This window comes from Anser anser (assembly GCF_964211835.1).
Source record: "Anser anser genome assembly, chromosome: 1".
Lineage (NCBI taxonomy): Eukaryota > Metazoa > Chordata > Aves > Anseriformes > Anatidae > Anser > Anser anser.
Genome location: NC_139720.1, coordinates 74,886,058 through 74,908,546, shown reverse-complemented (window position 1 = coordinate 74,908,546; position 22,489 = coordinate 74,886,058). Strand labels below are relative to the sequence as shown.

The following is a 22,489-nucleotide window of genomic DNA, read 5'->3' as shown; positions in this document are numbered from 1 at the left end:
GTGAAGAAATTTGTGTTTACAGTGGGAGACCAAGCAGGAGACATGTGGTCCAAAATTTTTTCTGCACAGTTTGATCCTGAAGGCTTTTTGGACTGAAAGCTATTCTTGAGGCCATAACTGAATTACTTTTAAGGGAGAAAAAACAACAACAACAAAAAAGGATAAAAGAGAACGCATGACACTAGACACATACTTACAATGTGCTCTTCTATGCAAATAATACATGAGGGGGTATACTCAGTTAAGCAACTGTGATTTTGCAACCCTCTTACATCTCTGCAGTCGGTATGCGTGCTTATGCAAGAAGCACAATGGAGAAGAACTTTAATGAAGTTGCATTGATTTATAGGGGTATTTTTAGCAAACAAAGAGACTTGAAGCTTGAAGTGCCAATGTAGATCCACACAATTTCTTGGAAACAGCTAAGTAAGCTGAGAGCTGTCTGCCTATGGCATGTTTTCAAGAGTGGGCTGGGTTATGGATATATGTGTCAGAGTGGGGCAAGAGGACTTAGTGTTGCTAATTCCATTGGCACTAACTGATACTTCTTACTGAATTTTCTGCATATGCTCCTTAAATAAGTTTTGCGGTGTTTTGGTGAACATAAGCTTTTACAATTGGTTAACAACAATTTGTATGCAATTAAAAGTAGCTTGAGGAATAAAATGACAGTACTTCTAATACTTTTTGGTTAGACTGTAACTGGGACCTTCCAGCCACAGTGTGGTGAGATGGGGTATTGTTAGTTTAGCTGAGGAGTATTTGTGTGAATGCAAATTAATTCCAGGTCTGGGATAGCATCTGGTGGTTTGTGTCTCTTACAGAGAATTTCCAGTTGAACATTGCTCTGGTACTCTTACATAAAGGCATTCAGAAAAAGGAGCTGAAGTCTTACACTGTTACTTAAATCTCTCAGTGAATTACCTTGCCAGTCTTAACACCAAGGTGTTGTGGGTTTACGTGACAAGGTTTTGGTAGTGGGGGGACTGCAGGGATGGCTTCTGTGAAGAGAATCCAGCAGCTGCCCCATGTTAGATAAGTGCCAGTTTCAACCAGCTCCAAAAGGACCCACTGCTGCCCAGAGCCAAGCCAATACGTGATGTTGTTTGTGCCTCTGTGAGAGCAGATTTAAGAAAGAAGGGAAAAAAGAAAAACACAAAACTGCTACACAACAGCAACTGGGAGAGCAGGGAGTGAGAACCAGCCCTGCAGCCCCCAAGGTGAGTGCAGGAGGTGCTCCAGGCACGCAGCAGCTGTTCCCCTGCCACCTGTGGAGAGGCCCCTGGTGGAGCAGGCTGTCCCCCTGCAGCCCATGGGTCCCATGGTGGAGCAGATCTCCATGCTGCAGCCCGTGGAGGAGCCCCCTGTGGAGAAGGTGGACCTGCAGTGAAGGAGGCTGTGGCCCATGGAAAGCCCCCGCAGGAGCAGGCCCCGCGCCGGAGCTGCAGCCCGTGGAGAGGAACCCACGAAGGAGCAGGGTGTCTGGGGGGAGCTGCCGCCCGTGGGGGACCCAGGTTGGAGCAGTATGCTCCTGATGGATAGACCCAGTGGTACAGACCTATGTGGGAGCAGTTCTTGAAGAGCTGCTGCTTGTGGGCAGCCCACGCAGGACCAGTTCGGGAAGGACAGCATCCTGTGGGAGGGACCCCACATGGAGCAGGGGCAGAGAGTGACCGTGAAGGAGCGGCAGAGATGAAGCATTGGGGACTGACTGCAGCCCCCATTCCCCTGCGCCACTTTGGGGGGCAGAGGTAGAAGAGGGTGACTGGGGGGAAGGTGTTCTAGTTTGTTTTCTTTGTTTCTCACTTCTCTAGATTGTTAGTAATAGGCAATAAATTTTATTAATCTCCCTATGCTGAGTCTGTTTTGCCCATGACGATAATTGTTGAGTGATTTCCCTGTCCTTATCTCAACCCTTGAGCCCTTTGCACCGTATTTTCTCCCCCTTTCCCTTTGAGGAGGGGAAGTGAGAGAACAGCTGTGGTGAAGCTCGGCCGCCCACAGGAGTAAAATCACCACAGGTGTGCGCCTTCTTACTGCTGCTTCTCTGTAAGCTCTTTGAAATACTTGAGGTGAGCTGGCATTGCTCTGAGTCCTTTCTGGGATGCAGGGGGAAGTATTGCAAATGGATTTGCAAATTGGTCTCAGGGCTGAAGATAGTCACTGGCGTGTGACATCAGTCTAACATTAGAGGATAAGAAGATGGCAGAATTGTACTTCCTATGCTTACATGCCGGTGTTTGGGCAGGTGGTAATTTATTTCATAATAGTCATTTGCTGTTGGGAACATGTCTGTGGAGGCCTTGGTTTCCACCCTCTGGCTTGCATATGTGTAGAAAGAGCTTAGTTGTCCATACATACATGGCCATACAGTTGGGCTTAGCTTATCTTACAGGAGGAGAGGTGATCATGTACATCTTGCAGGATTGAGACTTTTGATTGGACTGACTTTTCCTTACTTTCTTACTGTTGGGCATCTGACAGGAGACCAAATAATTCTCCCCCAGCCTGAAGCCATCACAACTCAGCCCCAGTCTTGTGTTGTCTCAACATGATTTTTTCAGTGGTACCTTGATATCTTCAGCAAGACCTCCTGAATTTATCTACCTTCATGTTCTCTCAGTGATGCAAGAGGCAGCAAAGCATGTCAAAGCATGGTGCTGCTGGTGCTTGAGGCCTCACAACTAAGTCACCCCACTGTTTTGTAACAAGTCCTTTTACCTACAGGAAGGGCTGACAAGCTAAGATCATTAAACCTCAAGTAATATTTACTACTTCTTGTATGTGAGAGATGTTTCAAGAAGATCTGTCTTGATGGGCAGATGAAAGACAACAGCTTGTTAGTGGGCTTACTCTGAAGCTATTTGGAGTAAGAGATTTGCAAGTGGCTGTTCGATCGATTCAGGTGGGGCTCCTTGCTTAGTTAATTTTGTCAAGGTACAAGTTGTGCTACTGAGAGAGGCTGGAGTGGCTTGGTGTACATGGTGTCAGGGTAGAGAGAAATAAATTTCTCCCTGCTGACTGGAAGTTCACCTGGGCTGAGAATAGATAGGAACAATAACACATGACCACAAATGGATCTTCTAGGATGGATTATTTAAAAAAAAAAAAAAAAAAAGAAGGCTCAGAGATACCTTGGCTAAAGAACTTTTTTTCCCATTAAGATTATTTAGATAATGATAAAAATTTCTTAATGTAGATTGATAGAAACAGTCAAAATGTTGAAAGTACTCATGAATTGATAACTTACAAATCTCTTCTGTTTGGGTTATTAAAATGCTTCTGTTTTTCTGTCATTTTAAAATATACACAGCTATGAAAAATGTTCAGAAGACACACACTCTTGAACTTGAGACCAGAAATATTTTCGTTATTGGAATAATACGTTTTGACAACTTAGGAATGTTTCTGAAGCCCATCCCATTTTGTGAAAACTGCTTTGATTAAGTATGTTATTTTCTTTTTTGTTTTAAATACTGGAATACATAGTTGGAATTTATTGATCCAGTCCTGATTTCCTAGTCCCATCAGCACAGTGAGTTTGACTCTCTAGAGTGGAAGGAGAAAAGAGACGAGTGGTTTCCATTGCTCTGGCAGCTGAAGAACTCTCCGCACCTTCCTCAGCTTTCTTTTTTGTGGGAGGGACATTCAGCTCCTATGTCTTTGGCATGAGGGCCACAGTGGAGAGGAAGAGAAGAATTGGCTTGTCTATGATTTTGGCAACAAATAATTACATTACAGAAACAAAGTTCAAATTTTAGTAATGGTGTTTTACAAAATTTGCTTCTTTAGTTCACTTGTGCAGTTAATCAACTATGATGTGACAATGTCATGACAACATGACCATATTGTACCAACGTATTTCTCTAAATTGGTTCCAGTAAGTCACTATAAATCTGTGACTTGATGGGTTGAGGAGGCACACTTTCCTTTAGATTCCTTTAGACCTTCAGCTAACCTGAATTAGATCTCACTAAGCTGAAGTAAATGTCCACCCAAACATTTCCTTTTTCTTTTTTTTTTTTTTGTCTTAAATTAACTTCAATTATTAGAAAAGTCCATTGAACTAGTGGAAATTCCTTGCGTAGAGAAGGCTATGTAGTGCCACATGTTTTTCAGCACGGAAAAAAAAGAGGAGGCACAGTAAGTATTATTACGAACTTGTTGCCAATCTGAAAGTTTTTATATATTTTGACACCTGATTGGTGAGCATGTTCTGCCAGACCTTACCAGTTTTCTATCACGGGGTTTATTGGAATTGACACACTTTGATGAAAGTTTTGCTTTCAGTGGAAAATTACTCTGCTGAAAAAATTCTATCAGAGCACAGCTCTGATCCCCACCGCTCTGTGGTTGTTATTCCCACCCAGCTCCTTGTTTAATCTGATATTGCCTGTTTCTTTTTTTGTTCCTTTCTTCAAATACAGAAAAATTGGCTGACCGGAAACTGAATGTAGCAGAAGTGACGCAATCTGAAATTGGTCAGAAACAAAAGTTGCAGACTGTTCTGGAAGCTGTCCATGATTTACTTCGACCCCACGGCTGGACAATCAAGTGGAACGTTGACTGTAAGGACGTAGCTACGCTTTCTGTCTCAGCTTCACAGGCAGAGGAGGGTGTGATAATCAATAACTTGATCATACTCTTTGTGATTTACTATGGTTTTTTTTATTTATTTGCATAAAGGGTGTTACCAAATCCATGTGTGGATTATAACTTGTACCTTCTTCTGTGATCTTTGTTTAAGGACAGACATACATGGCTGTGGGATAATTGAAGTGCTGTTCCTTCAGGCATATGCTTTCATTAGAAATTTTTTTGTTTGCTTCCTGAATTTGAATCCTACAGACATGAGAATTTTTTTAGTCATTCAATTACAAGAGGGTGATTTAAGCCTTCAGGCCACCACAGTGAGAGTCAAAAAGATGCTGCATCCTGTGTAAGGATATTGTTTCTGACAGGCTAAGCAGAAAGTGCCCTGTGTTACAGCTTGGCCTGTTATGATCCAAAAGTGAGAATGAAGTTTGGGAAGTTGATTCACCTAGGTTGTGGGTGGTGTTTGTCTCTTACAGCCAGGTAATCTTTTGTTAACACTTTGAACATCTTCTAAAAACAGAATTCTCCAGTATTCTCCAGTACAATGGAAGGAAAGTGATTGAGTCCACTTGTTTTTATTTCACTGACTAGGGAGGGAGCTGAAGTGTCTGAAATCCTAAATTTGTTATGTAGTTTGAAGGGAATTAAATCTAGGCTCCGCTACCTGTAAAATTATTTTGTAAACTTCACTAATTTAGGAAAAGGAAGAAAGAAAAAAGAAGATTGTCTTCACCAAAAACATTTTTTTAGTTCTTTAGTTTTTTTAGTTTACCTTTTTCCCAGAGGTGTTCATTTAAAATAAGGCATCAGTATTCTTTTATTTGCTTCCTTTTCCTTGTTCCCTGCAGCAATCCATGGCAAGAATCTGATTTCCATTCTTCACCTTCTGGTAGCTTTGGCAATGCATTTCCGGGCTCCCACTCGACTGCCTGAACATGTGTCTGTACAAGTGGTGGTTGTACGGGTGAGTATAAAGTCATATGAAAATTTGATCAAAACAATCACTCTAATTTTACGCTACCAGACTGCTCCTATCTGCTCCTGACTTATTTAGGAAATGATTGTCCTAGTTGTTCTGTGAGTCCCAGTCCTGAGGATGCATTTTGTGTACTTAAGTGAGATTCCAAGAACATCATATCTCTCTTATGCTTAGGACCGCCTTTTTAGGACGTGAAGAAATGGCCTCAGGTTATGCCAGGGCAGGTTTAGACTGGATATCAGGAAGAATTTCTTCATGGAAAGGGCATTGGAACAGGCTGCCCAGGGAAGTGGTGGAGTCCCCATCCCTGGAGGTATTTAAAAGACATGTGATTGTGGTGCTTAGCGAAATGGTTTAGAGATGGACTTGGTAGTGTTAGGTGATGGTTGGACTTGATTTTGAAGGTCTTTTCCAACCTAAATGATTATGTGATTTTCTAATGCAATATGAAGCCAAAATCATGTGATGGGATTTTGTATAAAATAGTTGTGTCTGTAACTTTTGGCACTTGAAAATGGTTTTTGCCATGTTTTTTTTTTTGTTTTTTTTTTTTTTGTTTTTTAGAGAAACCATTGACTCAAATAACACAGGATTTTTAGCACGTAGAATCTCCTCAGTCTGGGAAGCCTGTTACTGGTGTTGTTTTTCCCCAGTGACTTATTATTCAGACTTAGACATGTTGTTTTCTTTGGCGTACTAACGGAGTTTCATCATTTTTTGCACAGCCTTGTGTTTTTGTTAGCTTTCCTTAAATATGGAGAATAGATCTGACCTAAGGAACCTTGACTTCTTCCCTCCTGCTCTAGATATTGCTATAGTTCTTCCTTTCCCTGCATGGTGTTGACCATTTCCTTTCAGTGTACAAAGACTCTGCTTTCAGAGTATACTTACTATTGCTTTTTATCTTGCCTTCTATCCCAGCTGAAGCTGGGTGGTACCATCTGCAGCATGTGAACCCAGCTTTTCTGAACAGCTGTTGGAATACCAGACAGATCTGTTGCAGCTGGCTACTCTTTCTGATCATGCCATGACTGTTTGCTGTGGTGCTCAGCACTGTTGTCGCGAGGCAGGCTCAGCTTCTGGCAGAAGGCTGTGGAAATGCCTTCTGTACGTGCCAGTTGCTGTTAGAGCTGTCAAGCTGTAGTAGGATTCCTTTAAAAAATCAAGAAGATGAAGTGATATTGGACTCAATTTTGCAAATGTAGATCCCCTTACAAGATGCAATTGCATTGTGGTTGGTTAGGCAAGCCCCATTTTGCTTTAAGTTTAAATAATGGCGTTTTCCAGGCTGCATGCCTGAATGCTCTAGAGGTACAGGGTATGATGTAAGTGGGTAATTGACAGATATTCCCTAGCTCACAGTAAATGTTATGCATTCTCTTTAAGAGAGGATTTTGAGCTGCTTTCAAGCTCCTGTAGTTCTCTCATTTTAGGAAAGGTAAATTAGGTATAAAGTAACATGAATGTAAATAGAAGACTAATTTATTTTTATTTTTCTCTTGACTACCTTAGAAAGGTAAGGATATACAAATGTAAGGTGGTCTACAGTCTTCTGTCACCCTGATGCCTGAAATTTCCTTCTTCCCAGTACAGTAAAGTGTCTTCTGTAGCTGTGATGTGTGAGGAAAAAAAACACTTAGGTAAAGAAGGAAAGCTTCGTTTTCCTCATCCTTATTTCACAGCTTCAGGACCCTCCATCTCTGTAGTGTAGGCAAGTCTGTGGAGAACGTATTTTCACATCCTTTCCTTTTATATATAATGTTATGTATATATATGGGATATATGTATATATATGTTATATATGTATATGTTATGTATATATGTTATGTATATATATGGTATATAGAGAGGACACCTACAGAGATGATCTTGTTCCCCGGGGCCTCTGAGTCTCAAGATTAGACAGGGCTGAGATGAAGATGGAATGAAATGAATGCTGACAGGAGCTAGGGAAAGAGAGGGAGGGAGGGAGGGAGGAAGGCAGGCAGGAAGGCAGGCAGGAAGGCAGGCAGGAAGGAAACTCTCATGTTGCTTACAAGGAGGGTCAATTTAAGCTTGAGAGCTGTAAACTCTCGCCCTTGGACCTAGAGCCTTGAGTCCTGGAGACAGTTATGGGAACTTCTGGTTCTGAGCTTACCTTAGCTGGGCCTGTGTAAGAGGAGACTTGTTTCATTGCTAGGCTTCAGTTTATTTGTTTAAGTGGAAAGCAAAACACAGCATAAACTGAAACATGTTTCTTCTGCAGTGTTCCTGCAGAAGGCAATTATTTTGGCCATAGAGTTTGGTAAATTGAATTTTTGTAGTTCAGCATCCATAATCTAGTCTAAAAATGCATGCTGGTTTAGTAACACAAATCTCTTTAAATGGATTTTATTTAGCCTTTTTTACAATGACAAATAGAAAAATGATAATGAGGTTAGCAGTATTCCCAATCCAAGTAAGAAAACTATTATTAAGGAGGTTATTATTGTAATTATCAATTTAATTGTTAAATGATCTCTTATTACAGATCCCAATCATTATTAGGATTCTGTCAAACTAGATCACAATTAATATAAGATAGCTGTTCAGAGAGGTTTTGGGTAAATGCCTCTTCTTGCCTGCATATGCATTTAAGGGGATCAATCAATAGCTTGTAGAGAGACTTTTTTGTTTTCTTTGCAGAATTGGCCCTGGAGCAAGAAAACCTTGAAAGATATGGGAGTATTGTGCAAGAATGCACTTATACTGAAGTTTTCAAAACTAGATAAGTCTCACTTTCATGGGTGTCCTTGGCACTTAGAATTAACATTATCAGTTTAGTCGAGCTGTTCGCACACTGTACAGATCTGTGAAGTGCTTCTTGCCCAGAAAGGCTGTGTTTACACTGTGAAAATAACTGTCATACTGGCTTAGCAAGTTACTGCTTAATGAAGCTGTGTACATTTTCATAGCCCATCCAAGAGCAATGCCAAACACCTTTTTAGCTTGTGGAAGTGTGGGCTTTCTCTTCTCTAATTTTTAGTGACCCGGTCCACAAAATGAAATAGTATTATGACAGCACCGTGCTACATGAGAAGTATTTATCAAGATCTCCACAGACTGGTAGTGATTCTGCCTTCCCTTGAATTCTACCCTTTCGAGTCTTGAGGTGACAGAGACTTTCCTCAGTTGCTGTTCTGAGAAAGATACGTAGATGGATCTTTATCCGTCAAATAATACACTGTCTTCTTTTGGTCCTGCGCTGTGTAGTTTGCTTAGAAAATCCACAATTGTTTTGGAGAGGACTTTCCGTTTTACTTTCCCTGGCAGGAAGAACCTTTACCTATGTATCTGTCTACCTACTGTATTACCCAGAACAGTAACAAGACTAACCCAGCAGAAAAATACTACATTGTTTTATAATGGGCACCATGAGGTAGCCCCTGTCAAGAGTGAAGCTCCTGAAACCGAGTTACTTTCAAACCTGTTTTGAAATCAACCCCCAGATTTGTGTTTTATTTTTATTTTTTATTTTTATTTATTTTTATTTTGTTTGGTGTTGGCTGTTGTTGTTTTTTGAGTGAAATAGAAAATGTGAGAATGGCAATAGAAGTCCGAGTTATATCTGAAGTGTCCTAGCAGAGCAAGGGTTTAGGTGGGTCTTTTACTTAAGATCCTGTTGACAGCTACTTCAAGTGCTTAGTTATGAATCTAAGATGGTACATGTTTTAATACTAGTATCAGTGAGCATTTTCCTTTTCTAGCTCTCCTCAGTGAGGGCAGGAAGGGTTGAAACTTTGTGATTTCTGTGTGTGGCTCCGGTGAGAACTGAAAATCCTGTGATTTTTCTTCCAGCTGACTTTACCTTCTGCTAACTGAAACATGAACTTGTATGATGAAGGAATACTGTAATTCAGGAAAGCAAAAATGTTCTCAGGAATAAGTGTAAAAATTGTTTGTAAGGCTCTCTGCTTGTTGGTTATTTTTGCAAGGCTCAGTAATTGCTTTCTTGTGCACTTAGCTTTCCTCTTCCCCATTTTAAAAATTGCAGCATTTCCCACCTTGGTGCTGCTGGGAGATCTGAGGTATTTTTGCAGTAATTCCCTTGTAGTCTGAGTTACAGACTGAAAGGTCAGAGGCAAGGCAGCATGAAGAATAAATGTGTCTGGTGGCGCTTATGCAAAGAATCCAACTTTTATCGAAGGATGACATTTGTTTTTGGATTGCAAGGCCAGGGGACCTAGGCTCATGCGAGCAGCAAGCTCAGCTGCCTCTGAGAGAGGTGCATAGAAGTACTGCCATTTCCACCCACTGGGGAATCAGAGTGGGCATCCGTTTCTCTTTCTTGTCAGCTGCTTGGAGGCATTTACTCACTGGTCACCACTCACTGAGATTTTATTCACAGGGCATAGCATCTTCTCCCTGAGGTACAGGGTGACTGGAAGGTCCAGAAACTGGTGCAAGTACAGCAGAGACTCGGTGGGATGCAATAAAGACAACATTGTTCCATTTGCAAGAAAACATTGCCTTGTCAGACACTTCCTCATTTTCCCATCCATGCTGTCATCCTGGCTTGTTTTACCAAACTTTCTGGTGCTGTTCCCCTGGCTCCCTCAGGGGAGCAGAGTTAGATGTATTTGTGATATGGAAATAAGGCATTGAGAAGACACAGCCGCGGGCTGGATTCAGCACAGGGCCTGGCTCAAGTGGGAAGCTGCCACAGCACAGCAGTGGGAGACAGTGCCTCCCACCCTGCTTTCAGCCAGGCTCCCTGGGTGGCTTGAGAAAGCAGCGCTGCCTTCTTCTGTTGAATAGGGAGTGGAAGGGAAGGAATTCTTGTTACTGTTTTTTTGATTTCAATTTGTATTTCTTAGATTGCTTGTGGGGAAGGATGTGCTTCTCTTCAAAGCTGTTCTCTGTAATAAGTTCTTGTTTGGGGTTCAGCTGGTGAAAATGATTGAGATGGCATATGTGTAAAGAGCTTGTGCCTGAGGGTGGTCGTTTCCCTGCTTACCAGAGCTAGCAGCTTTCTTTATTAACTGTTTTGTCAGTTATTCTGACAGGACCCAGTTCTTAGATGCCTGCTGAGATTTGAGCTCTTGTTGTCAGCTTTTTCAGCGTAAAGAAGGCAGGGAAGAAATTCCCCCTTTCAGGCATAAGGCTGTGTCCCATAATTTTAAAAGGGTCCTACAGACTCAGTGGAAAGAGGTGCTGAGAAGGTTTTTTGAGTTAGGTAAAAACACTTCCAGCCTCCAAGAGGTGTGTGCCATGTGTCCAAAACTCTGGGGGACTCAAAACCATTTGAGTCCCCTCGTATCAGGGGGCTGTGTCTTACCATGGAGGAAGCTTCTTTGAAACGGGGTCTCAGCACATGCTAACTCTGTTGGGTTGTAGAGTTCTTGCTCATGCAGAAATCTATACCAAGGAAACAAAATCCAGTAACAGGGGGATGCTATCTATCGTGAAATCACTGGTCAGGTCAGTCTTTTTATGTTCCTTGTGTTTCCATGATGGCTCCTGACAGGAGTGTGACTAGTGGCCTCAGTAGCATGCCTGCTCTAGGAGAGCCCCCTTTGTGCATTGAGAGCTTTGCCAGCACATCAAGGCCCTGGCACGGGGGCAGCAGACTGTGTTACTTCAGCCCCAGACCTCTCCTGAGAGCCAGGCTGCTGGTTGTGTCAAATTGTTGGTTGACATTGACACAAACAAGTATCCTCGGGGACTTTAAGATGGGGCTGACATACTCTCTCTAATTTGTGTTCCAGGCATGATGTTGCCTCTGGTCTCAGGAGGAAAATTGCTAATGAGTTTATTGGCTGCAAATATATACACATTTTCCAAATATTCATTTGGCTGTCAGCCTGATAAATGCCACTGTTGTAGGAGTGAACCCTCCCATGTCAGCTGTTTCACCTCTGTCCATACAAAACTTCATCTTAGCAAACATATTTTACTCAGTTTTCTCCCCCAGGATTCTGAAAGATGATGAATGCTGCAGAGCCCCTGTTCATCTTCTCCTGTATTAATGCAGTCTCTGTTTCTAACTCCATCATCATTTCCAGAAACGCGAAGGCCTTCTTCAGACAACTCATGTTACAGAGGAGCTGACGACTACGACAGAGTAAGTACAAAATGCTTTAGTTTCAAAGCGTGTTTCTGTGGTGCGTGTTGTGAATTTCCTCACAAGAACAAAATGGAGGCATAATCTGCATCACCTCCCCCTGCTCCTACTAAATTAACAAAATCCCTTAATGTGTTGCTTTTTCACTATATAAAAATAACTTTGTCTCTGGAAATACGTTCCAAAGGACAGAAGTATCTTCTTGACGTTCTTGTGTCACAAAAGCTTTTAACTGGATGTTTCATTGACAGTGATCCTTGTGGGCCTTTTTTCCTGCCTTCTGCAGGTCACCATTTTTAACTCATTTCCGCCTGGTGCTGTTGCCTCTCTTAAATAAAGGGCTGTTGTAGATAATTTGAGGACAGATTAGTTTGACAGAAGGCAGTAACTCTCAAAACTGAAATGATACTCTAATAAAGTTATAAGGAGAGACAAGATTGCTATTTTCATGTAGTACCTGAGGACTAGAGTTCAACAAAAATAAATAAACAAAACTCTTCACTCTCCAGATTTTGTAATGGGTTTACTTTGCTTTATATGTTTACAATTCTTTTTATAAGGAAGAGGCAAGACATACACTTCGGCTGCAAATAAAAGCTGAGATTCTCCTTCACGTGGCCTGAAGGCAACTTAGCTCACAGGGGCTTACATGAGCCCTCCTTCAGTGTATCAGTGTATTGGCTCCCTGTGGAGTTGGCTCAGCTTTCTCTGAAGATTAATAAAGTACCATGTGGCTTGCTCAGTGGGGAAGATCTTTCAGATGGAAACATTAAAAAATGAGATCATAATATCTGTGTGTGGACATTAAAGTTCCATAGTGTTTTTTGTAGGATCTACGTTCTGCCTCTGTATTGTGGACCAAAATTCTTCCCTTCTCTCCTGTGCTCTTGAACAGTATAGTTAGCTCATCCTCTCTTTCTGATGTGGTTTGTGAGATGTGATCTGTGGAGTGGGGCTTGGACATTTCTTAGGAAGAAAGATGTTTACAGATACTCCTGTGTGTTTATGCATGTGTTTTATTATGAATGTGTTACTTAATATTATAGAAACGTAGGTTACTGTTTAATGTGTTACATACCCGCATAGGTACAGAAAATTCAGTAATCAGAAAGCAACATTCATTGAATACTTTTAAAATTCCTCTGTGCAAATTGGGGCCTGATTCCTAGCTGGTAAACATCTGCATATGCCTGGTGATGTCACTGGACTGTGTATATAATTCATATGTGGCGGTGTTGTTTACATTATATTCATATATAATAGATGTTTTATTTCTTCAGATAAAACAGATTAAAATGAGATAGGTAGCCTTGCTCTTTCTGAGCTGTGTGGTTTCTGCTGACCCTATATGTGGAAACTGTCCACAGAAACATATGTATTCATTCACTCTTCATCATAAAAATAGTTAAACATAAAAAAATCACAATTCTGTATAAACATAAGTATGCATTTCCATTCATTTCAAATGCATCTCCCTGACATCGCTGGTGGTCTGCTGAGGACATTCCTGCAGCACTGTTGGGTCTGGTCTGCAACATGCTCAGCCTCCTGACATGGGAGGAGTGGTTAGCCCTCGGCATCTTGCAGGAAAAGGCCCATTAAGCCCATGGTCTTGTCTTTTGAAAGTGATTATTCATGAAATAACCCAATGTCTTTGAATGCTCTGACTTGCAGGATGATGATGGGAAGATTTGGTAAGTAACAAAGTTGACTGATTTTTTTTTTTTAAAATTTATGTCGGGCACAGAAATCTTGTCTGCTTTCCTTCAGCAGATCAAGACAATGGATTAAGCAATTGCACAGGGTTGGAATGTATTGTGGGGGCAGGGGGGCACAAACGTGGAGCATAATGGGCAGAACCAGATCATCCAGTGTGCTGCTTTTGCTCTTTAGACTCATCTCTGTTGGTCTGTTTTCATTCATATGTAACAAATAGCAAAAATGCTACACAGGGCAATATTTCCTAGTACCATTGTTATTGGCTTTCAAGCAAAAATCTTTGCAATCCCCAGCAGTAAGTTACACCTGCTTCAGAATGTGACCATTTAATTTATATATAAGTGAACATGTGAAAATTAAGCAAAGGTACATGCTATGAGGTCTAAGAAAGCACTTTTTATCTGTCTGTCTACTTTCAGCGACCAGTCCTAATCGCTTTGCAAGGAGTACTGTCTTCTCTCCTCCATGTTCACCAGATTTTAGAGACTTTACCCGCCATAGATCTGGTCTTCTAAACAAAAATTAAGTGTTTAGCAGTGCTTCTGAGAGACTTCTCTTTCTTTTTCCATTTAGTTTTTTTTTAGCAGCAGTAAATCACTTACTATTCACTGGAGAAATCTGGGCTTCTCTGAGGGACTGCATGTGATGATGAACAGGTCTTTATTTTCTCAGTTTCCCAGACAAAATCTGTGAACACTACCATTTTCCTGCCTTGTAGAATATCTACATTAATATGTAATTAGGTACCTGGAAAATAAGCAATGTGAGGGGGCTAAAAAACATATTTTTAGATACCAAAGGAACTTGGATAATAAATATGTTTATTTAGCAGCAGAGAACTATTAAAATCTACACTAATGCACGCAGCATGGGCAACAAACAGGAGGAGGTGGAAGCCATCGTGCAGCAGGCTAGCTATGACTTGGTTACCATCACTGAAACGTGGTGGGACCACTCTCATGACTGGAGTGCTGCAATGACTGGCTATAGGCTCTTCAGAAAGGACAGGCAGCACAGAAGGGGTGGTGGTGTGGCTCTCTATATTAGAGAGTGTCTTGATGTTGTGGAACTCGAGACTGAGTCTGGGAATGATAAGGTTGAGTCCCTATGGGTTAGGATCGGCAGGAAGGCCAACAAGGCAAGCATCCTGGTGGGGGTCTGTTATAGACCGCCAAACTAGGATGAGGAGACGGACGAGGAATTCTACAGACAGCTGGCAACAGTTGTGAAATCATCACCTCTTGTCCTCGGGGGAGGACTTCAACTTCCCTGGAAATGCAATACAGCTCAGAGGAAGCAGTCTAGGAGGTTTCTGGAGAGCATGGAAGATAGTTTCCTGATGCAGCTGGTTAGTGAGCCTACCAGGGGAGCTGCCCCAGTAGACCTTCTGTTCACAAACACAGAGGGACTGGTGGGAGATGTGGTGGTCGGGAGCTGTCTTGGGCAGAGTGACCACGAAATGGTAGAGTCCTCTATTCTTGGCGAAGTCAGGAAGGGGATGAGTGAAATTGCTGTCTTGGCCTTCCAGAGGGCAGACTTTGAGCTGTTCAGGACACTGGTTGGCAGAGTCCCTTGGGAGGCAGTCCTGAAGGGCAGAGGAGTCCAGGAAGGCTGGGAACTCCTCAAGAAGGAAATCTTAATGGCTCAGGAGCGGTCTGTCCCCATGTGCCCAAAGATGAGCTGGCGTGGAAGAAGACCGGCCTGGCTGAACAGAGTTGTGGCTAGAGCTTAGGAAAAAAAAGAGGGTTTATGATCTTTGGAAAAGAGGGCAGGCCACTCAGAAGAATTATAAGAATGTTGTAAGGATATGCAGGAACAAAATTAGAAAGGCCAAAGCTCATCTGGAGCTCAATCTGGCTACTGCCGTTAAAGACAACAGAAAATGTTTTTATAAATACATCAACACAAAAAGGAGGACTAAGGAGAATCTCCATCCTTTCCTGGATGCGGGGGGAAACTTTGTGACGAGAGATGAGGAAAAGGCTGAGGTGCTTAATGCCTTCTTTGCCTCAGTCTTTAGTGGCAAGACCAGTTGTTCTCTAGATACCCAGTACCCTGAGCTGGTGGAAGGGGATGGGGAGCAGAATGTGGCCCTCACAATCCACGAGGAAATGGTTGGTGACCTGCTACAACTCATAGATGTACACAAGTTGATGGGGCCGGATGGGATCCACCCGAGGGTACTGAGAGAACTGCTGGTAGAGCTGGCCAAGCCACTTTCCATCATTTATCAGCAGTCGTGGCTATCAGGGGAGGTCCCAGTCGACTGGCAGCTAGCAAACGTGACACCCATCTACAAGAAGGGCCGGAAGGTAGACCCAGGAAACTATAGGCCTGTTAGTTTGACCTCAGTTCCAGGGAAGCTCATGGAGCAGATTATCTTGAGCGTCATCACGCGGCACTTGCAGGGCAAGCAGGCGATCAGGCCCAGTCAGCATGGGTTTATGAAAGGCAGGTCCTGCTTGATGAACCTGATCTCCTTCTATGACAAAGTGACGCGCTTAGTGGATGAGGGAAAGGCTGTGGATGTGGTCTACCTTGACTTCAGTAAGGCTTTGGACAACGTTTCCCACAACATTCTCCTCAAGAAACTGGCTGCTTGGACTGGTGTATGCTTTGTTGGGTTAAAAACTGGCTGGATAGCCAGGCCCAAAGAGTCGTGGTGAATGGAGTTAAATCCAGTTGGAGGCCGGTCATTAGTGGAGTCCCTCAGGGCTCAGTACTAGGGCCAGTTCTCTTTAATATCTTTATCGATGATCTGGATGAGGGGATCGAGTGCACCCTCAATAAGTTTGCCGACGACACCAAGTTAGGTGCATGTGTTGATCTGCTCGAGGGTAGGAAGGCTCTGCAGGAGGATCTGGATAGGCTGGACCGATGGGCTGAGGCCAACTGTATGAAGTTCAGTAAGGCCAAGTGCCAGGTCCTGCACCTGGGGCGTAACAACCCAAGCAGAGCTACAGGCTGGGAGATGAGTGGTTAGAAAGCTGCCTGGCAGAGAAGGACCTGGGAGTATTGGTTGATAGTCGGCTGAATATGAGCCAGCAGTGTGTTCAGGTGGCCAAGAAGGCCAACAGCATCCTGGTTTGTATAAGAAACAGTGTGGCCAGGAGGACTAGGGAAGTGATTGTCCTCCTGTACTCGGCTCTGGTGAGGCCGCACCTCGAGTACTGTGTTCAGTTTTGGGCCCATGACTACAAGAACGACATTGAGATGCTTGAGCGAGTCCAGAGAAGGGCAACGAAGCTGGTGAGGGGTCTGGAGAACAAGTCTTATGAGGAGCGGCTGAGGGAGCTGGGATTGTTCAGTCTGGAGGAGGCTCAGGGGCGACCTTATCGCACTCTGTAGATACATTAAAGGAGGCTGTAGCGAGGTGGGGGTTGGTCTATTCTCCCACGTGCCTGGTGACAGGACGAGGGGGAATGGGCTAAAGTTGTGCCAGGGGATGTTTAGGTTGGGTAATAGGAAGAACTTCTTTACTGAAAGGGTTGTTTGGCATTGGAATGGGCTGCCCAGGGAAGTGGTTGAGTCACCATCCCTGGAGGTCTTTAAAAGACATTTAGAGGTAGAGCTTAGTGATCTGGTTTAGTGGAGGACTTGTTAGTGTTAGGTCAGAGGTTGGACTAGGTGATCTTGGAGGTCTCTTCCAACCTAGATGATTCTGTAAAATGTGTTCTGTTCTGTAAATAAAAATAATTTAAGTGCAGAAAAACTGTTAAAGCTATGTTGAAAAATATAAGAGCTTAAAACCAGCACACTTCAACAGTGTTTTTGATACATTTTTTAAACATAAATGTAATTGGCTATAATTGGTTATATTTTTAGCTTTTTTCTTGTTTCACCTGATGATAACAGTTCAATTTTAAATATCATCCAAACAACTCAGTATTTGGAAAATTTCAGTCAGCCTTGAATTGCCACTATGTGACACGTTGCAGAAATCTTTTCACTTTAGTAGATTTATGATTGGATTAGATGTTGTGCAATGGTAAGGCTTAACTGTTCTACAGTAATTTAAATCTTTATACTGTATGTAAGCTTTGCTCTTCAGAGAGTGCTGAATCAGGTTTTACTTATGTGGTAAGTTTTAAGCTTTGATGAAGTCAGTGGTACTAAAGGTAGGCTTAAAATTAATCATAGCAGCATCTGATTTTGATGCTGACCAGTGGGCACAAATGTAGCCATGATTGTTTCTGTAGTGCAACAAAACCAGATGATGTTTCAGTGGCTCAGTGATTAGGTTATGATTGAGTCAAAATTTGTTTCATTTTAAGTTTTCTTCCATCTACATTATTTTGTGTAACTATTATGAATAACAGGAAAGGGCAGTCAATGAACTATATGTTTATTTGCAATTACTCCTAAAATTCCCAGTGCAGTTTGCTTTGGTGTTTAGTTAGACACCAAAATGGGGTGACAACTTTTAGCTTGAGTCTCTGGCTTTCTGAAACTGGCCCTTAAGCTTGTGACATGTAACCTGCTTCTCATACTTGGCTATTAGAGGTGTATTGATTTTTTTTCTTTTTTTTTTTTTTAATTTTGTAAAACCAGAGCGTGATGCCTTTGATACACTCTTTGATCATGCACCAGACAAACTCAGCGTAGTCAAAAAGGTAAGAAAAATAAAGTAAGATTTCTACATTTTTTTTTCTTTTAGTAGGATATCCAGAAAGATCTGGAAATGGCAGAAAATGATTGTAAAGTAATAAAAAGGGTCACTGTTTCAGAGCCGGGTGATACTTGGATTCATTGGCTTCAGTCAGGCTCTTGTTTGATTGCTCTTGTTTATTGGTACAGGCTCTTCTGTGCAGTGCCGATAGATACATTGACTCTTAGGTTGCAGCCACACCTTATTTTGGCTGCCCCTAAGCAGGATGAAAACGTTATTGTCCCCAGCCAGCTGCTTGTCCTTTTATCCCCCTCCTGCCAGAGATCAGTGCTTCATGTAACTGTATAACTGCCTCAGCAACTGCTCCTTTATCAGATTCAGTCAAAATGGTACAGGTTAGAAAAGCTACTCTGCACAGTATTTACAGTTATCCAGATCATTCTGGCTGGACAGTTTTACAGACTTTTATATCCCAGGTGCTGTCCTCCAGCAAGGAGGAGCTGGGCTGCAGGGTGACAAATATCTGGTGGTGTCAGAAAGTCTTCTAGAATAGTGTTGCCAAAGCTGTTAGAGAATTAAGTTAACTGTATCCGTGTGATAGAAATGTTAACTTTCAACTGTGTGTCTGTCCCCTTGGAAGTGTTTTAAGCAGGCTGGCAGATCTTTGCTTTGATATGTTATCACCTGTCTGGCTAAGCAGGATCTTGCATGTCTGTTTCCTGCAGGAATAGAAATATGTAGTACAGATTTGGGTTATATTGCGACTGCCATTTGGAAATTTATAAGCGCACATCACTCCAAGAAGAGAGGTGAGTGCAGAACTGTGCGCTGTTGGTATCTTCTGTTGGGAGTCTTAGCTCAGTGCTGCTGATGCCTTGCTTCCAGGCAGTGGATCTTCAACAACAACCTGAAGAGAGCAGTGTGGACAGTAACTGCACCTACTGCTGGCTGCATCTTCACAAAGAACTTGCAAAAGAACCAATGTCATCAAGTTTTTTTCCCCACAAGACAGAAGTATGCTTTCTGTGCTATAAAAATAAAAAGTTATAAGTATGTAGTAGCACCACCTGGTGGCTTCTGGCTTATGTTGCAAGAAAAATTACTACTATGCTGTTTTCAGTTTTAAGTACTTATTTATGCCAAAGCAAATAGCACACAGTCATATTTATTAAGCTTAAAAATGCCTTATAAGAGTATGTTAACCCTTTCACATAAGCATCGTCTGTAATTTCTAACATCGCTGTTTCTGGTGTTCTCTTTTTGTAGTCTCTGATCACCTTTGTGAACAAACACTTGAATAAACTGAATTTGGAAGTAACTGAGTTAGAAACCCAGGTAGGAGACTTGGTCTTTTTGTTTGTGATATAACTGTGTAAATTACAAATGTAGGTCCTCTCCCCATAAAACTGTGTTATAGAATTATTTATCTTTAGGCATGTTAATTTATAGGATCAGGGCTCTGTCTTTTAAGTAGTAATGACATTGACTGATTGTTTGCTTCCCTTACTCATGTTTACATATGCTTCATACTGTTGTTAATTTGCATTGTAAGGTAAAATTCTTGGATATTCATTATGTCTGTATTAATGACCGTAGAATATGGCTGGGTCTCTGGGCAGCTTGTCTCCTGGATCAAAGTGGTGTGCTGTAAAGCAGTTGCTGTAGTTATGGGTGGATGGTGGGTTTGTCTTTCTAGCAGTGGGGGTTCATAATGAACCAGTGTGAGCTCTTAAATAGCTGGCTGCCTGGGGCTCTCAGGAGGAGTCAGCACTGGATTGTGCAGTTCATCATAGAAATACCAGTGCTAGCCTTGAGTGCATCAAAGAGGGACTGGAAGCAATTTTGATGTTGCAGCAAAGGCCTTCGTGTCCTCCTCTTTATCCTGCTGTCTTGTGAGCATGTGAACTCTGCTTGCTTCTCAGCACTGTGGATTAGCAACTGAGCTCATGTACTGCCGTGGCTTGACTGCCATTGGTATCCAAGTTAGTTTATTTAAAGCTAGCTGAGGTAAATGTGTACCACCACAGTCAGCTCTGTAGGAGTTCCCTCCCTCTAGCACATAACCAGGCATGGAATATGCTTAGAAACCTTAAGCAAGTGTGAAGCGGGTTTAGTTCTTCAGTGAAGTGTCAGTGGGCTTAGTTCTCACTTTGCAGGTCAAATTATGCAATTTTCAGACTGATTCTTTGGCTGAGTTTTACAAACAGAAACAAATATTCCTTCCAGAGTTCAGTGAGCTGTGGAGAGAAGGTTACCTTATTGTCCTGGAAAAAAAAAAAAGAAAAAAAAAAGTAGCATCTAGAGAATTATTCCTGGAGTATTGGTAATTGATTTTGAGTCTGACTTGGTTTAGTACCAGTCATCCACTGCTATTTTATAGCTTTGCTGAAATAAATGGGTGACTGGATCTGATTTGTCACAAGAAATTATTGCTTAATGCCTTGGAAGTACCCAGCAATTTACTTTTGAAAAGGTTAGAGAATGTCACATACACCATATCAGGATCACAAGTGAGAATTCTGTTTGAATACATAGCATCAGTCCCCTTCTCCAGCCAGTAAATAGTCTTCCTGTCTGGTAGGGATACTGAACAGTATTGCTGAGAGTATTTAGTATGGTATTTAGTATTTACAGAAACTGTGAACATTCTATTTTGACTTGAAACAATTTATTTTGTGAAGTTAAGCTTTTTACCTGTGACAGGGGAGATTTAATTTCAAGTTCAGATTAAGGGCAGTGTATAGAATCCTCAACACTCACAATTTGAGAAGAGAGATTGTGATTGAAACTGTCATGTACTGTAGTAGTAGGACTGGAAATATATAATATGGGACAGGGTTTCCCCGGAAGTCTTTTTTTTTTTATTGAAAAAAACTTTGTTAAATACTGCAGTGAAGTTGGCAAGATTCCTCAAAAAAATAAAATGAGCAAAAGCTCATTTTTAAAATGAACTTTTTAAAAAAGTGAGCAAAAGCAAGAACAGGTATATGTACTTTTACCTCACCCCAGAGTATTCAGTAACCTAATAAATGGAGAACTGGCTGGAGATACAGAACATTTTTGTTTTGGTCTATGCCTCTTCAGATTGAATACTCAACACCCCTACGAAGTGCAAATTGTAAATAACTCCCAGGTGAATTGCTTCTAATTTCTACTGCCTGGAGTTATTTGCTATGTATAAGTAATTAAAATATTTGTTGGCACATGCTCTTGAATGGGTTAGTGTTATAGCTAGTGGGCTTGTTTTATTCAGGAACTGAGGGTAGAGGAAATAATGCTACCATATGTAGGGAGAAAGCCTTGTATCCTGTTTTGTTATTGTTGTTTAAGAACTGATAAGAAAGCAGCTATAGCAACAGGCTCCTAAAACAAGTCTGATTCAGCTTCCTCAGCTGCACTGATGATTGCAAGGGTATTGGTGAATCCAGGAAGCAGACAAAACAAAGCCCTAAATGCTTGTTACACTTGCTGTCAGTTTCTTGCTATGCCTGAAAGGAGCAGTCAGTGACTTCTGAACTGTCCTACGCCTCTGTGCTAGCAAACAACAGTGCTAGAAATCAATGTGCATAATTTGGTCCAAGTATTCATTGTTCTGCATGTTTATGAATGCTTATTTGAAAACAGATGCTTCCACCTAGAAATGTCACTAGTATTTCTATTTAGTTTGCAGATGGCGTTTATTTGGTTTTGCTCATGGGTCTTCTTGAAGACTATTTTGTTCCACTTCACAACTTCTACTTAACGCCTGAAAGTTTTGATCAAAAGGTGGGTAGAAATTCCAGGTTGTATTCCTTTTGCTTTATTACCACATGATATTTTCCAATCATTGTGTGCTTTCTCTTTGTGCCCAGTAGATACACTCTTCTCTTCAGGAGCTGTAGCAAAGGTGCACTGGCTGTGACACTTGATAGTTAATACCACAAAAAGTTGCTTGTGAAATAAATGGGTAAATTCCCCATAGTTAGGCAAGAAAACATCATATGCCACACAAGACTCATGAACATCCAAAAGGAATAAATCAGTAATAAGTGCTTTTTACTGTATAGTACTTTTCATAATCAAAGTGATTTATTAAATTGCAGTACTGCCTGAAGTCTTTCTGTGCTCAGGGATGCTTTATTGTGCTAGACAGCAGAGATGATGCCTGGCATTGCCTAGTGTTTACCACATAAATAGGGAAGAAAGACAAAAGATGAGAGTTGTGAAGCTCCACTTCATCTGCATTTTGTTCACTGGGATTGATGTAAAGATAGAGCTTCTTCCTAAGGTCACAAAGTGCCAGCCCTAAAAACTAACCCCTGATCTCATTAGTATCAGTTGCCTAACACTCAATGGTTCTTTTTCTATAGTTTATTTAATGTTCCTAGAAACTGAATATCATTGGTTGATATGTACTTGATAGGCTTGATATGTGGTAGTAGAAGAAGTGGTACATGGGCCATGATCTTTGGTTGAACTGGGATTAGAAATTGTATGTCAAGTGCCCATGTGTTTTGTAGCTGAT

General features: G+C 41.7%; 1 protein-coding gene across 3 annotated transcripts in view; it reads left to right on the top strand.

The window, feature by feature from the left end:
- PARVB (parvin beta) overlaps positions 1-22,489 on the top strand; it is an 89,375-nt gene that overhangs the window by 60,164 nt on the left and 6,722 nt on the right. For all 3 annotated transcript variants that reach the window (XR_014578599.1, XM_083821326.1, XM_083821325.1), the window contains exons 5-11: positions 4,428-4,568; positions 5,445-5,560; positions 11,599-11,657; positions 13,332-13,351; positions 17,928-17,989; positions 19,252-19,320; positions 21,649-21,750. Coding sequence is in view for 2 of the 3 variants with exons in the window: in XM_083821326.1 (XP_083677452.1) it covers positions 4,428-4,568; positions 5,445-5,560; positions 11,599-11,657; positions 13,332-13,351; positions 17,928-17,989; positions 19,252-19,320; positions 21,649-21,750 (569 nt within the window). In the remaining variant the exon portion in view is untranslated. The remainder of the gene's footprint in view (positions 1-4,427; positions 4,569-5,444; positions 5,561-11,598; positions 11,658-13,331; positions 13,352-17,927; positions 17,990-19,251; positions 19,321-21,648; positions 21,751-22,489) is intronic.